Consider the following 17842-nt stretch of genomic DNA (forward strand, 5'->3'; position numbering starts at 1 on the left):
TTTTCTTAGAAACTTATTACCATTACTTCCTAAATATAAAATAGTCATATTCTGTCAAAGGTGAGTTAACAATTGAAAAAAAGCAACAGATTCATCTGTTACTACAAAGTATTGGTGATTCAGAAAATCTGTTGCTTCTGACGCTTTAAAAAACCCCAAATATTTAATATTATTATAAAATTGATAGAAGAACAATGTGTCACAGATCCACCACCAAGAGCTGCCACACCTCCCAGGTGTCCCCAGCCAGTGTCCCAGCACACAAACCAGACTGTTCAGGCAGCACCCAGCCCTGCTCCACTGCAGTGACGTTATTCCTCACAGCACAATTCCCTCAGCTCCAGGAGGGGTGGCTCCACAGCCACACTTACCAACCTGACTTACCAGTCTGTCCAGTACAGGGCTAAGTGGCTGGCACTGGTTACTGCCACCACGCTTCAACATTAAGCTACAGAACACCCAAAAAACCCTCAAAATGGAAATGATCAACTGATTCTGATCCCATCACCTGCACCCCCTGAATACTCACCTAATACTCCAACTCTGCTTTGAACATTTTATCATCGTGTGCTAAGGAAACTACATGAGTGACAAATGTAGAAAACAACCAAAAATGCAAACAGACTCCAAGTCTGTGTAACTGAGGGTTTTAAATAAACTTTTAAGAGACTCTTCTTGCAGGAGATACAAGCAAGAGACTGAGGCTTGTCGACCTCCTCACTCCTTCCTCTCTCCTGAGGCATTTCAGGAGAAGTGTTACACGTTCTGGGGAACTCAAACTTGCAGAGCAGCAACTGCTTCACTTCCCAGGGTTCCCATCTCTGCTCCACTCTCTCCCAGTATCCCAAGGACAGCACCACACCAGAGCAGCATGGACATGGACCAAGCAGAACAACTCCGTCCTGGGGACATCCCATCTCAGTTCAGGCATTACCCAGGACTGGCAATAAAGCACTGCTGCTTTTCTCCTTCCCAAACACTCCCCACGTTCCTTTTGGCTGAGGCTGCTCCAAACACTGATCTAATGACAAGTCCTGAAACCAATACTGGATGGGAAAAGGTTTTTAGAACCAGCAATATTCTCCTATGGGAACAGGAGAGCAAAGGGGGGTTTCTCTTACAGAAGAACCCAACTTGCATGAAAAATAAAATATGGCAAAAGTGAAATAGAAAGGAGAAGTGGAGTTAATAAAAAATATATCATGGACTTTAAAAAAAGCTTACTAAAAGGAGAATTGCACAAGTTGTTTATGGCATGGTCAGGAAGAACTAGATAATTAATGATTACATCTGAGATACATATATAGATATACACAAACATGCAGGAAATCTGAGAGACTGAGCAGTACCCTGGCCAATTTTAATATTTCACAAAATAAAACTTGTAACTTTCTGTCTTGTCTCTTCCCATTCCTCATGCCCCTTGAAGGCATGAGGAATGGCATGAGGAATGATACTTTGGCAAAGTATCATCTTTGCCAAAGAATTCCAAGAGCATAACTTTCAGAGGTGGTAAGGTAACTTAGCTGACTGATACCTAAAAGTATTATTTTAAGTGTTATGACAATGAGATTGTTCTTCACAGCAAAATCCAACTGAAAAACAGCTAGAAAATATGAAGCTGGTACATGTAACACACTGTCAAAGCATGGAAGTTAAATTGACTAAGAGCAGGATTAGAGTAGATTTTTTCTAATCTAAAAGTTTACTAGACTAGAAAAAAACCATTTAAATCATGCAAAACCTCGGAGAATATTAATAATTTAATTACATGCACAAAATTCAGACAGTTTGTCCAACTTACTCCAAAGCACAACACACCTGTACGTCTCACATACCATATATTCCTTCCCACTCTGAATCTTTGGATGGTGAAGAAAGAGAATGAGCAAGTCATTGTGACGTGCCAGGATCTCAAAGGGCAGAAGTCTCCCAGTTACCAAGACAGGGGGGATTTCAGTGGCACTGCAGCAATGCCCAAAATGAAGCCTGTTCCAGCCTTCCTAGTGAAAACTGTTTCTCTTATTGGATCCCTCTACTGCATCCATAGAACACCAAGTATTTCAGATCAGAGCAGAGGATGGTGAAAAGCCTGTCTTGGTTTGTAAGTCATTCACAATAACTGCACTAGAGTGAGACTTTGCCATGCTGAAGGCAGCTAAACACACTTCAAACCCGTTCCTGCTACATTTTTACAACAAAGTTACATCTTTGCTCAAATTCCAGCAATCCTCTCTCAGATTCCCCCCAATGAAGACCCTACTTTTCTTTTTTTTTTTATTCCATAACACCAACAGAGACCTAGACATGCATTTGTTACATTTCAGGAGTGCAGTGGTGCAGCCATTAAACTGACAAACGGGAATTTCTATTTTCTCCATCTCCACAGCTTCAACTGGAGCTTGGACAACCCCTCAGACATTTAAGTTTCTAATGCCCACCTCCATTTAAATCACAGCTTAGTTACTCATCAGCCCCAAGAAAAAAAAACACACCAGGTCCACACATGAATCCTAATGATCATAAATAACATGATCAAAGAATTTTCCCAGCCCGGTCTTCGACACCTTCCAAGGGTTCTCTTGGCTGCAGGATCAAAGCAAGCTTTGGCACTGTTCTTTCAGAGCACAGCTGGTAGTGCTGGATCACAGGTCTACCTTGTCACATTGAAGCCCTCTAATGGTGAGGGAAACAAATATAATTTACTCAATTTAAAAAAAAAAAAAAAACCCTCTTGTTGTTAGTGAATAATGAATAGGTTTGATGACATCACACACCCCAAAAAAGCAGGTTTGGTCAATATGTTGGCAAGTGAGCAAACAGAGATACACACAGAGGAAAGCACTCAATTTTACAGTTGCTGAATCTCACACTAACCTTTCAGTTTATCCTAAACCAGGCAGATTTCACCTGGGCCCATCCATATTTTGATCTGTAGTCTGTATTTCCACTAAGTAGGTGACCACTTCCACTTCTTCAATACACAACCCCACCATCCTACCAGCTTTCCAAAGAGCAGTATCAGGCCTTCAACTATCAAGATTCAGCAAGTACTAACAGACAGATGTTGCTAAAACTAAGTTTCTCTTTCACCATTTACACTACATTTAATCCCTCCAAGCCTCAAATCCACCAAACCATCTATGTGAGGGTCTCCAGCCACCTTTAATACTGTATTTCAACAGAAAGGAACGATGTATATAACTGTACACATCCCTCTTTGAACATAAGGACAGACTACTCACATCTCTTTCATTAAACAAACCTTCGACTGAACATCCTCCCTCTCCAAAATACCCTCATTTTCCTCACAATATTATTATTTTATAAACAATTTATAAACAATAGTAGGAGTCCTGAAGAATTGCTGCTTACAGAACTCCCCTCTGTGTGGATACTCAAGAGGAACACCAGTGTTCTAAAGGCAGATTAAGTTTCTTTACCACTTTTCTTCTACATCTATCTTCTGATGCTTCATTGTCAAAGTGTTTCAACGCTCAGACTGAGAAGGATCACCCTCAAAAGCTCCAGGATTTTTATTTGGCCACATGCTTGAACCAACACCTTTCCCCATCCCCTTTAACTGCAGAAAGAGGGCTGCACAACACAAGCAAGTCATTTCCCCTTCCTGATGCCTGTAAAAGTTGGGAACAGAAAATGAAACGGCTCTGACCCGTCGGAATTTCCACACTTTGCCCTTTTACAAACACGTGTTGAGGGACTCATGGAAGAACTTTGCCAAGAGCTCTGAACACTCCACTGAAAAAATACATTTAATAGACACCCTTACTGAAGATCCACAAAAGAGCCATGATTCTTCAGAGCTAGATTATTATTTTAAGGAATCAACAGTACCCTCATTAACAGTGGAGCTAAATGTTCTTAGTGCAGAACAGGACTCCATTGTCAGAGCACTAATAATCTGTTTAATTACAGCCTGAAAAATGGAAACATCTCCAAACAGGATGGTTCTCATTCCATAGGTTATTTTACCTATAAATCCCTTCTTTGCTCTACTAGGAGTCAAACTGAAAGAAGTTATACAAGAGACTTTGTTTAGGATAAACCTTCCCAAACAATAGGATTCCACTGTTTTAATTGATCTTCAATTTCTGAACATGAATACAACTGATGGTCACAGAACAGTGAAGTCTCTTGGTCTCCAGATCATAGAACTTATTTTCTTGTGAAATAATACAAACACTGACAGTTGTTTAAAGGTAGTTGTTCATTAACCAAGTGCCTGCTCTTTCACAGAATGAAGGATGGTTGTCCAAACTGAAGCTAATCAGGCTGGTTTTCAGGGGACCTGGCAAACACAAGGAATCCAATCCTGGTTTTGTGTACATGGAGATGTACACGTGTGTGTAATCACTGTTATGCCAAGGGGGGCAGGCACAACCCTCTTGGTAGAAATTCTACTTAAGGCTGTCACCCTCAGCATCCAAAACCACAAAGGAATTTAACCCCTCCTTGAAACAGAATTAACAAGCTGAACTATGAAAAAATATCCAGCATTGCTATGGTGGGTAAATACAATGTACAGAAACATTTTCAAGCAGTTCAACTAAGCTCTGGCCTCTACATTTGAATATGCAGTGGTTCTCAAATCAAGGCAGGTATTTACAAACAAAACACAAATCCTACAAATCTTACAGAGCACAGTGGCTGAAAACCACTTCTGCACAAGTGCTCTGAAGAAGAACATCCCATCTGGCTGCAATTGCTGGAACTTACCTTCCAGAACTAATAAACAACATGTCCTTGTGAGATCTGAGCATTAAAGGATTCAGGAAGAATAAGCAAAACTCGTTTTGCAAGTCATACTCATTAAGATCCTAATGACACAGCCACAAACCCTGCCTGTGAGAAACCCCAAGAAAGCCAAGGCACTCAATGTGAGATCGACCTTCCTCGAGGTTGGGAGGTGGAATCAAAGCCTCTCCCGGGAGAGGGGATCATCACAACCAAGGCCAAACTACCCTGGGAACTACACACAAGGCCATAACTGAGCTACTTGTTTGAGCCACAGTCCTGCCACCTACTTTTCCAAGCCATCCTTAATGCTGGGGACTGAACTGTGGCTAAAACAACAGCAGAAATCATTTGCTTTTGCCAAACTGCAAAAGAACAGAAAGGCCCAACACGAGGCTGCTTTGTTTGTTGCCATGATGGAAGCCTGGAAGCTCACTTAAGGTTAGAAAGGGTATTTTCAGCCAAACCAGGAAGATAAATCTAGTGAAGATGTTAAAATGTCTCCCAGAAACACTTAACTTTTCTTTCAATCACTGTCAAATTATGCCTTTTATTAATAAACTCCCACCTCCTTTAGGTTAGCCTGGGATTTTCAGTGTTCAGATTTGCAGTGGGAAAGACAAGTACAGCTTAACTAGAGAACTTTCCCAAGAGTATTTTCACTCCTTTGATCTCACACATTCATCAAGTGGCATTCATTTTGTCCAGTCTCTTCAGAGAGGGAGATGGGAGTACTCAAACAGAAGCACTCTGAGATTTGCTCTTCTTTCCAGAGTCCTTCTGTTCTGCCCACGTTCTACATCCCTTCACCGAGGCACTTGGGGAATCAAAGCATGGAAACCTCAGATTAAAACCAAATCATCTAATCCTGGGGACAAGTGGCCAACTGCTGCTTAGAAATCTAGAGACAGCATTCTCCCAAGTGTCACAGGCAGCAGAGGTCCCACCTGGATGTGATAAATACCATGAGATCATTGTGACTGATCATGAGATCAGCCCCAGCACTAAGCACACACCTTGACCATTTATAAATCCAGAAACAGGCTTTGGGACACACCAGATACATGAGAGAGACTGAAACTCGTTTTCATGTTATAATTGAGCACTTAAAATTAAATTTATTTCTTAAAAAATAAATCAAAAGCACTTTTAAAAAGTGCTTAAAAAGGGATCAGTTTATTCAAATTCCTTCAGTGCCCAGAATATCCCAGGAAAAGTGTGTTTTCCCTGCAAAGCAAAGTTTGGCCCCCAAGAGTTACAGCAGATGGGCTGCTGCAACTTTCTGCTGACAAAAGCTATGCTGTGTTCTAATTTGGGTTTTTTTCAAATTCAAAATGCAAAAAAAGCCCAAATCCCAAATCCCTGCTCCCTTTGCTTCCTCAGAACAAAGTTCTCCTTTAAGACTGCACGTAGCTCTACATCTAAACACCTGCAAATAAATGCTGTTTTATCCAGCTCTTAAGAGTGTTCAAAGGTAAAGCCTGAAAACTCCAATTTCAGCACACACCCAGGATGATCAAATGGGATTTGTTTCCATCTTTTTATCCTTGGAATTCTGAAACTGACAAATAATTTTCAAATCCACTGCAAACATCCCAGTCACAAACCCCAGGAAGATTTAAATGAGTCAAGTTATCCCTACAGAAGTAACAAATGTAGTGGCACTGTGTTGTTCATCAGGTCTGGTTCCAAAACAGGAATGTTAAATATGTATTTTCCAACAGTGACATCTCAGAACTTCAGAATGAAAAAAGGTTCTTGTGGAAGCCAAAAGAGAGAAACAAGTATTTCACCTGTAAATTTCTGGAGTAACAAATTAATAATTATGTATTGAAAAGAAAAAAAAAAAGTCATTTTTAGCAAATCTTCCTTCCATTCTCTCCCCGTTAATTCTCCCCCTGGTAACAAATGTAATCAAGTCAGTGAAATACCATTTAATCCAAATGAAGTTTTCTAACTTTGCATGTACAGAAAGAGTGGACCAAGCAACCTGCAACACCTGTAAGAATCCCAAGTTGTTTTCCACGCTCTGCTCCCCATCCTCACAACAAATTCCCAGACTTGTGAACATTTTACTATTGTCAAAATTTACAGGTTGACAGATCTGTGTACAAGTAAGGTTCAGACAAAAAAAAAACTATACAAAGAAAGTACCTGCTGCCTCCAGTAAGGCTTCTAGTCTTGCTTGTGTTTCTGGATCCACAGTTCTCAAGTCTGCACCTTCTGCAGCACTCGATAAGAACAACTCCGACGTGGTTTTAAGTACTGGGTTATCGAGATCTTCTTGGTCCAAAATAAATGATTCGACCTGTTGGCCAAGTTGGGAAAAAAACCAATTTAACCATTTTTGAAGCTTTAAAGTAAATGCAAAATTTAAAAAAAATAAAAAAATTCCCACAAAAGTAATCTAAATAGAGCATCGTAATCACCTTTTAATTGTGCTGAGTATAGAACACAACTGGAAAAAACATCTGGTCAACTCATGGAAATTACAAGCTGAAATTATGAAAGAAAAAGCTACCAAAACCCCAATTTATTGGAAAAATTACAACTAACGAGATCTTAAACCGCAGCAAGGTCAACTCAGATTAAACACTGAATAAGTGTTATGCATGTTTGGACAGTTAACCACCAAAACAGGCTGCCACAAGAGTGGCTGTAACATCTTTGTCACCATCTACTGTGTTATTAAAAAAGCCACCAGTAATAACTTTGGTACAGCTGGACCCGAATGCCAGGGAAAGATGGAATGTTTTCCCAAGATGCCTTTCACTTCTCTTTTAAAAGCAATTCCAAGGAACGTAGCACAAAGATTTTGTTTGTTTTGAGCAGGACCATAATAGCTGACCAAAATTCAACACCCAAACATGTGTCTCCAAGCTGGCACTGGGTACTCCCCCAGTCTTTAATGCTTTCTGGACAAGAACAGATCTGCAGGACGATTAAGCAGGCAGGTATTCCAACCAAGCAGCATTAATGCTGTCCCACCAGTGCCCCACGTGATCTCCAAACACAAGCCCATGGAATTACTCAACACAACACGCTGCAGTTTTATGACAGCCTGCCAGAGTAAACAAGGATACCTGACTCACACTCTAATGAGAGCACAGCAACATTTCAGAATCTCTCCCAAGTTCAGGCATAATTTCCCCTATTTTCAGAAATATTTTAAGATAAAGACACTATTTCATAATTATATGTTATCTGTTCAACGCTATCAGTGCCTTAAATACGCTGTAGGAATAAGACACTGCTGCCCCCTCCCACTTCATGCCCCAGTCTCATCTTCCTTTCTCCACTTTCCCCAAATATTTCCCTCTATCTTCCTCACTCCAGCAAAAAACTAACCTCATATTCAGCCCTATCCCACAACACCTCAAGGAAGGGACAGTTAATACTTCCAACAAAAATCAAATCAGGCCATCTGCAAATTCTTTAACGTGGTGTGAAAAATGTTAACAGGATCTGGGAGCCACACAGAGCTCTGCTATTCAAGAGCCACTGGGGTTCATTTCTTCCCTTTTTTGATATGTAAATGGCTGTAACACCATCCCCCGGTGTCCAAGCCAACCCTGTGTGCCAGTGAAATGCTAACATAGGAATATAATGGGAATCAGGGAGGAAGTATGACTTTCAGCAACACAGAACATGAGGGCCACGTCTCAGTGGATATGTGTGATCCTGGCTAAAGCTCAGGCTGCAGGCTCTGATTTAGGGCTTAGAGAAGCAAGATTTCTAGGTTAGTCCAGGCAACAGTCCTAAAATAAGAGAACTGTCGCTGCAAGAAAGAGCTGAACATTAAACAGGCAAAAAAATTAAACCAGTGATAAACATTTTTACTACAAACAAAGAAGAACTATTTACAAGTCACAGCAAAATGCATCCCTACAGTGAGATGCCCCTCAGCAGAACCCAATTTCCAGGTTAGTCCTTACACAGCTTGTCCCTGCTGGCACGAGCTCTAATGGAAAACTGACTTCTGGGAAAATTCACCCTTACCTACAGGAGTACTTCAGGGTTTTCCATTTTCTCCCACAAGACCACACAATATTATTCCTGGAATTATTATTCCTATTGCAGCATGTTTGTGTGATCTGGTGAAGGGCAGAACATCCCACTGTGTTCATATGTGCCCATTCATATACAGAGCTGAGAACCAGACACACGAAATTTTATTACATGCTAATGGACTTTTTTTCTTTGACAATTAGACCACTTAATTTAACAGCAGCCCTTCCTTTTGAGGACACACCAAAAGGGGTAAAAATGGCACCTGGCACTGCCCTCGAGAATAACAAACACTGCAGAAACACTCAGTGGCTCCTGGCAATCCCTGGCGTTCAGCCTCAGGAACAGCCAGACAATCCTCAGGAGAAGGGGAGCTCGGCAGCCTTGCTGGGACCTGGCAGAAGCTGCCCCACTGCAAGTTCTAAAACTTCACGGTTTTGACACTTTGGGAAAGATATGGACCATTTTCTGCCCGACTGCTGCCACCGCCAAGCTCACTCCTTCATGTTTACAGGACATTACCGGTAACAATACACCTCTTGAACCTAATCAGTGTTAATTCACAAACACTCTGTCAACTTGCAAGGAACCTCCCTCCCCCCAACAGGGAGTACATTTTGCTCGCAGGAACCTCTAAAAAAGTCTGTTTTTAACACTGATTATGCAAACACTACCTTTTAAAGTGAATTACAAATACAGCTTTTACTAAGGGCACAAGCTGGGTAGTACTGGTGCAGTCTGCTCTTTTCACCACCCTTTTCAAGTCTTCCTGCTCTCTAGATCAGCAACTGTACTCCCAGAGATCTTGCACATTTAAAGTCTCACACACAAGTCTTGCTTCATATACAGTATTTTCACTGTAGTTTTATATCACAGCAAGAAAAGGCAGCTGCTTTCATTATTTCTGCACATGTTGAGCATCAATTTTTAGGTTTTGTTTTGATTTTTAGGAAGAGCTTTAATAACATACCCACAATACAAATACAACTTGAGTGTGAAAATACCGAAGATCCATATGCAAAATGTTTAAATAGCTGTACCACTGCCAGTCTCCCAGAAGAAGTTTCAGTGTATTCTTCAAGTCAGAACGTCTGACATTTCTGTAAATCAGTGCAGTTTCTCACACACTAAGACAAGGCTAGAGAGGACAAACAGTTGGGTATCTTATCACTGATAGCAGAGTAAGAAACTGCCTAATTGATCAGATGTCTCTTGTGAATGGAAGTGACCTAAAATGATCACATAATAATAATTAAAAAAAAAATCAAATTACCCCAAATACATCAAACAAATTTTGCTATTTAAACAAAAAATAAACTTCATTTAAAATCAAAACAAACAAAGAACCCAAACAGATTTCATGTTAGCATTCCTAGAAGACATAATACACTGCTCATGTGGGAAAATTTAGGCACACTGCTCTATTCTAATCAGATCTGCAGCACAGTGATAGAGTAACCAGTCACTGGGCTATTTTTGGATTATTTTGAGAGCTGCTTTGGGCAGTTAATAAGCATCTTACTTGGTAAGGCTCATTAGGAACACATGGATTCCAGACATTATTCTGACTGCCAAAATAACTGCAACTAGGAGTAATTCCCAATGAACACCCAGGAAAGCCACACCTGCAGGGGACCCGAGGGCTTCCCCACATCGTGTGTCCCACACCGTGTCCAGGCTCACCCACCGCACCGAGGGACCTCCCCTGAAGTCCTGCCAAGGGCTGCAGCAGCTCCCAGCTCTGCAGATCCAGTTACACCTCCAGAGCAGCCCCATGGCAGCTATTTGGGCTCAGCCACATCAGTGTTTGTGTGTTACCAGCAGCACTGAGCTTCCCAGGGCTCAGGGGGAGGTAAAGGGGCTCTGCACCAGCAGCGCCGCTGGCAACTCGTGCGAGATGGACAATGACACGCACCTTCCAGCACATTTCTAATATTAAATCTAAACTGATCTTCCCTAGGTTGCACTACTGCAGAGTACTCTTCCCAGAATAGCCTGGACCTGCTCACAAATAGCCTGTTCCTGACAGGCTACAGAGGATGGAGAAGCTTCCTGGGTAGTTGCACAGCACCATCCCCTCCTCCTGCAGCCAAGGGCAGCAGCAGAGACGGCTCGTTCTATCTACCTTCTCCTTCCACTTGTGCCAAACCAGTGCTTCTGGGAAGCCTTTCTTTAGAAAAAGCTTTGATAGGGAAGACAAAGCTGCTATTAAATCATTTCCTTGAACTTGCATTTTCCAGGAACACCTTGAGCTATGAACACCTTCCTGGGGTAACAATACTCCTTGATCTGTGGTTGTGGAGCATCTACAATGAGGACCCAAACCCCTGACTGGGACTCCTAAACTCCTATTTGTTATACAGATAAACATGATTTTCTCTTTTGTGTTAGGAAAACCTTTCCTAATTATTTCTTTATCAATTCCATTTGGACATTTGTCTGAATGTATCTGAATACATGCAGAGGGACCCTGGCTTCCTTAAAGTTAATATAGGCCTGTAGTTCAGGCTGAAAGTTCATGCCTATGAAGTTGATCATCTATATTTAAACTGTTTTCCCTCCATAATTAACAAGCTGTGCAATGCTGTATTAGGATGACACTAGAAAGTTATTGTGCCTTTGTCTGACAGTTTATGTTGTCATGTCTTTTATTAAACTGAATGCCAATACTGGATTAATACTTGCAATCCTGCTCTAGAAGTTTTGGGGAATACTAATAAGACATAGCACTAAGTTGAGACTGAAAATGAGTCTGTATTTCAAATTCGGCATCAAACCTCTTAAATTGCACATATCAAGAATGTCAGCTTCAAAACCATTAAAAACAATTATTCCAAGGAAAAAGTAAAATGCAGGACTTTGTCACTGACATGGCACTCTCAGGAGCTCCCTGTGACAAATAAATGCACCAGGACACCCTGGTGTGGATTTAACACCAGCTAAAGGCCTGGCTTTGGTTTAACTCAAGATGCATTTTTCAACACTCTTCCCCTGCCAGCCCGAACATTTTTGCACCTACTTAAGCTGCCTTCCTGCACTACCATTTCAGCTGCAAGAGATGCAATAAAGGAAGAGGAAAAACCACACAGAAATGTGGGTATTTCCACAAACCTTTCCGTGGGGCCTCAGGACAGTGTCCTTTCTCGGCACTTCAAAGCCAGAGAAATGAAACAAACACTTCAGGGAGGTCCTCCAGGGTCAGTACATGGAAACAACACGGAATCATTGGGAACAACAATTCAGACATAATTAATGATGCAAAACCATACCCACTCTGTTAGGCTTGAACTGTAATTTCTGAGGACAGTTTCTTCCCTTAAAAAGCAAAGCTCCAGCCCAAGAAGACAGAAGGCACCACGACCTGTGAATCACCAAGAGAGCACTGTCTCCAGTTCCATGGACTTTGTGATTAAACAGTATCCTGCCAGCCCAGGGGGGCACAGGGTGCTCAGGGACATCACCACCTCAATGGAGAGAGGATAAAGCACCTGAAGCAGCATTTTCCAGGCATTGCTCACCTTGTGACAAGTTACTCAGCCATCCAACACTTTCACAGGTCGACTGAACACGTCAAAAAGGGAGAAAACTCAGAGGAGGCAACAAATAATTTTCTACCACTTCACAAAATTTCAGGGAGGGTCATTTTAAAGGGGTCTGACAAGCTGGAAGATGACTCTTCTGGGAACAGCCAGGCATTGGATCAGCTCAGCTCCCTGTGAGTCCTCAAACCTGAGCATCCCCACGCCTTCAAGCAGAGCTGTCAGTGCTCAGCACCCACAGCAGCAGCTCTGGAAGGCAGGATGTTACTGGGAGGGTGGGGAGAGAAGGGGTGCAAATCTCTTTAGCTCCAACTGCAATAGGAAGCTGACTAACTCCAGGCAGGATTATCTAAAGGACAGCCCTTATTCCCATAGATATTAAGCAATTACCAGCTAATGAAACAAGCAGCTATAGGATCTGGGCTGGGGTTCATTTCAGAACACAGGTTCATGTTGCAGACGCTGCTATAGATACAGAGTAAATACAGGTGGACACAACTTCATGTTTTGCCACTGCAGGCAAGGCAAGGCCCTCACAGTGTCCAGCATCTCCATGGAAAACCCAATTTCTTGATGTGCCATCACACACAGGCTGACTAAAATATGGGAAAGCAGTGAGAAAGGCAGTGAGAAAGGGTTCACATCCTCATGGCTGCTCCCCTCTGGCACCCCAAGCCACCAGTCAGTGCTCAAAATTACAGCTGGTATTTGAAAGGTGCAGATAAAACAATACACTGGAATTGATGTTTTATGGGGCTCCTCTTCCTTTCCAGAGATTGATGATCCTGGGTTTTCAATTTTCTTGCACTGATACTGAACCCTGAGCTGACCCTCCTGGGTAAGCACCTGCCAAAATGGTCCATGTCCATTTAACCCCTTACCTGATTTCTCTCTTAAGCAACCAATTGACACCTGATATCTTTATGCCCATTTAAGTAGTTCTGAACACTACAAACTACACCTTATCACATCTGGTCAGAGCTGTCTGATCCATGGTTCTCCCACAAACAAGAACACTGCAGTTTATTTGTGTTAAAACACTGTTGCACAACAATAAGCAACATGACTGCACCCTCAGTTAACCCTCACAAAAATTAAGCCACAGAACAGACAGGCTGAGTCCTCTTGGGACCTGAGGCAGTGTTACAAACTTTCTCTGTACAGCAGAAAAGAAAGCTTTACTCATCTCAGTAACTGCTGGAAAAACACAAACAACTGTTAAAACCAGCCTTCAGCCATCACATATTCGATGTCTGATAAACAAAAATAATTATGACTAAGTTTTCCTGATGTACAAAACAATCTTGTGCAGCAAGAAGCTGTCGTTTACCGAACTGGAACTGACAACTGAAGCGTATTCAAAATTCACATGAATCCCAGCAAATCAAGTGCCTGTTCCTGGCATTCCCAACAGTACTTCATCCTGAAGAACACCACTGAATGGAGACCCATAAGCTTGACTAAAATAAACATCACTTGCACTACAAACTCCTTATTTTCACATATTCTATCTCAGTCCACTCTAAATCATGTTTTCCATGCTACATCTTTCCCATGTGCTTTAAGATTCCTTCCTGCCCCATTTTTTTCTGTCTTAATAATCCTGCAGAAATAGAACCTCATCTTCATCTCAAACCAAGAAACAGCTGGTGTAACTAAATATTCTAATTTATTAGAATATAAAACAGAATTGTTGCATTGATTTAGCCAGGGCTTTCAGGATGGGGTTCTTGTTCAAGTATTAAATCCCAAGCATTAAAACAAAGTGAAAGAAACTTCAAAACAGAAGATGAATAAATGCATTTGTTTGCTGATGCAAAAGCTTACACCCAACCAAGATGGCAAGTATTCTAAGCCATCTTCTTGGGAATGACCTCTCTTGTCAATCCAAAGGGACAATGCTTAATAAGAAAAGAATCAAACAAGGGGATCTGATGAATGCAAGAGTAATTCAATAATCTGTTCCCAGGCCAAGCCACACGTTTCAGACAGAGAAATCTCAACATTTAAAGTGATTAATTCAGTTATGTAGAGGCTTAGAGCACACTGAAAACCATCCTGGGCTTTCTGCCCCTCTCAGAGCCCTGGCTGGTGGCAGCTATTCTCTCCAAGGCCTGGATAAACAGGTCTGTGCATGCTGCACTTCTGCCAAAGCAGCAGAAACCCCAATGCAACCCCTGAGCCATCATTTCAAAGAAAAACCCTGACAGCAGAGAGCCCTGCCTGAACTGTGAGCCACCAAAAGCTCAAGATGCAGCACTGTAAGGGCTTAAAACCGTAACTGTTTCAGAAAAACAATTTGCAAGGGATCCCATTTATCTGAGCTATTGAATTCATCCTAACAAATCCTAAATGCCAAGCACCCACTTCAGAGACTCCCTCTTCCCCTGGTTCCCCTGCCACACCCTGGATGAGCACTTGCTCCAGACAGGTGATGCTCAGAGGTCACCATGGTCAAGGAGCACAGTTTGGAAGCAGATCATTCAGCCCCAAAAGCCCAACTCCCCCTCTCCCCTTGGCCTGAAACACGACTGACTTACAACCTGCCCACCATGTGACACCACCAGTTTTTATTCATGATTCTGGAAAGGGAAAAGTTCAGCTGGGTTAGGGATTTCCCTGCAAGAAAATCTTGGTTAATCAGTAATCCCTGTGTTTTACTGAAGGCAAAGGAGAATAACTTAGGGACCCAGCTAAAACCCAATGGTAAAAGATCAAATGTTAAAAACACATAAATAAATGTGAGAGATCAGTTGGCCCATTGTCCACCAGTCAATAAAACATCCTTTTTTTTTTCCACTAGGGAATATTTTTTCCTGCAGGATGGGTATGCAGTTGGGCACCTTTCAAAAGGTCAGAAGAACCAGCTAGACATGTTTTTTCTCACCTACCACCAGCATTCTGACAAACACAACAGCAAAATTCAACCATAAGTAACCCCTCTCAGTCTAGGCCAATTTTCCTTCAGATTCTGGGACGCTTTGGAAAAGCTGAAGATGAAAATAATGTTGAAAAAAATCTGCACAATTCTCTCTTAAAAGCAAAAGGCAAAAATTTGTAAGTGGTTTCATCCCATGAAAAGCATTTAAGAAGTAACAGGATCCAGCACAGGATCAATTCTTTCATTTATGATTTTTCATAATAAGTGTTTTCTATCTGTGTTTGAGCAGAAGGTGCATAATGCTGCAAAACCTGAGAAAATTTTCCAGTATTTTATAAAACTTTCAAATAATCCATGTCACCTAAGAAAATATTCTTAAGTAATGACTTGCAAGAGTAAAAGGGAAATGTTATCCTACGATAGGATGTGTTTCCATATATTTCACTTGCTCAGCATTCCTTCAAAAATATGTAAAATGAAACCTCTGCACCTTCACAACAAAAAGGGAGAGCTACTTATTGGGGAAAAACACACAGAAACTCTCTGTATTATGTTATAATAAATATCTGTATGTATTATAAACTATAGCATATCATCCTAATTAAATGATCACCTTAATCCAAATATTAATTCACCTGTACCCCTCTTACTCAGAGGCAGCACTGTTTTATAACTGTAACAAAGTTGCCACAAAAAATAGTATTTTTTATCATTTGAAAGTTAAACTAATCTTCACTTTATCCTAGACCAAGGTCACACGAGGCATCAGTGAGAAAGTTTTTATTTGAGTTAACCTCTGAGGCCAGGCTTTGTTCAAAAACTTTCTCATTTTATCTAAGTACTTGAACACTGATTTCTGACACTTTGTGGCATGTATCCCATTCCACACATGGACATTCCCACCAGGAAGATAAGAGGACTCTGGATGGTGTTTGCATGGCACATGGGCTGCTGCTGGGAAAGAAAGGACCCACAGAAGGCCAATGAAAGCTCCCTCCTGAAATGAAGCTTCAGAGCGGGACTCAGAATCCTGCAAAGAGTCCTCCAACGAGATGTAGAAGTTATTTTTCTTGCTTCATGAAGTTTTCAGTGTGAAACAAACCTAAGGCAGGCTCCTCTTTCCATGTATATCAGATTTGCCTCTGTTTGTGATACAGGAATCACTTATCCCTCCAGAACAGCTCACTGTTTTAAAGGAGTCATCATAAATGTCACAAGAACCCAAAATGACCTACTGAGGCCTCCTCACCTGCAGGGTCTGAGCCCCAGCTGTGAGCTCCAAACAAACCCACCAGTTCAGTGCTGGAGCTGCTCCCAGTTGGAAAGGAGTGCCTGGGTATTGTGCTGCCCTTCCCTCCACACCAACCCTCCTGCCCAGTGAGTGCTGCAGGGATGGGCTGGGCTCTGAGCAGAGGACAGTGCTCCAGCAGCACCATCCAGCTGTATTCCAGCATCCTCCAAGGCAAGGAATGGGGAGAGGAGAGCATCCCAGTGTCAAGCCCCAATTTAAGTGGCTAGCCTCAATTTAAATCAGAACACAAGAACTCCTGATTCACCACTAATGCTCAGATGAACCCTTCCCACCCCCCACCAGACTGTAGCTAGTTGACTGGTGAAACCCATGTGCAAATTTGTACCTAAATATAGATGTTCTGCTAAATTTGGCGAATCTCTCCTTACCCAGGGGTTGCACTGCATATTTATGTAATTATACAGTAGTATTTCACATCTTTACTTTCTACACCTATCATTAGAGAACAGTTGCTGACATTTATTTTAGGTCATGTACTCAACTGGGTCAAGCTGCACTGAAGGAAGGACCTGAGTTCTGCAAGAAACCTCAGAAATCAGTTCATTTGGAAGTGTTATTGAACAGTAACTATTAACCATCACTACAGTGATTGTTTCTGGCTATCACAGGTCAGACTTGCAAAGTTACTGAGATACCTACCAAGACTTTTCCAGAAGTTAGATGCCTAATCAGGCTGGGAATAAATTAATAACCTACTAGCCAACCCTCTGCATCCTGCAGAGTGATCTCAATACTTTTGGAAACCTGAACATGTTCTCTTCTTGATTTTTTTCTAATCAGTGAATAATTCCTGCAAGAAAATTTTCCATCTTGTTCCATGTCTTACCTCCTCAACTTCCAATGAGCTACTGAAAACTAGAAAAACATCAACTGTTGAACTAAAACCTACATTTTTCAGAGAAAAGGCTTTTCTGCTTAGTATTATCTACCCGAATTAGCATCTGCTTTTTGCATTTCTAATTCTTATGGTAAAGAAAATGCTGCTATTTACATAGTTTCCAATATAATACAGAAAACTAAAATGTGAGCATTTCATTAACCTCAGAAGTCAAACTGTGCACACCATTTACAAAGTAGACCCACTTTAAGAAGGTTCAATAACACAGCAATGACTTTAATAGACAACACTGCCAATTTGAAACAATTATGTGTTTACACTGAATTTAAAAGCCAGTTTAAAAATGATGAGACCTCAGTTTGGGCAGGGAGACCCCAGACAAAATCTCCAGGTACTGAAGTGCTCTGGAGAGCGTGTCATTGGACTATTCACTCTACTCCTTGTAGGAGGGATGTTATGTCTGATCTTTAATTATGCTTTATGTAAATATCCCCAGAGGCTTATGCAAT

At 41.5% G+C, this 17842-nt stretch overlaps 1 protein-coding gene across 16 annotated transcripts in view; it reads right to left on the reverse strand.

Moving 5' to 3' along the window:
- The window catches only part of ANKHD1 (ankyrin repeat and KH domain containing 1), a 100330-nt gene that overhangs the window by 78535 nt on the left and 3953 nt on the right, over positions 1-17842 (reverse strand). For all 16 annotated transcript variants that reach the window (XM_064671496.1, XM_064671504.1, XM_064671501.1 and 13 more), the window contains exon 2: positions 6910-7063. In XM_064671496.1, the coding sequence (XP_064527566.1) occupies positions 6910-7063 (154 nt within the window). The remainder of the gene's footprint in view (positions 1-6909; positions 7064-17842) is intronic.

Source organism: Pseudopipra pipra, chromosome 15 (genome assembly GCF_036250125.1).
Source record: "Pseudopipra pipra isolate bDixPip1 chromosome 15, bDixPip1.hap1, whole genome shotgun sequence".
NCBI lineage: Eukaryota > Metazoa > Chordata > Aves > Passeriformes > Pipridae > Pseudopipra > Pseudopipra pipra.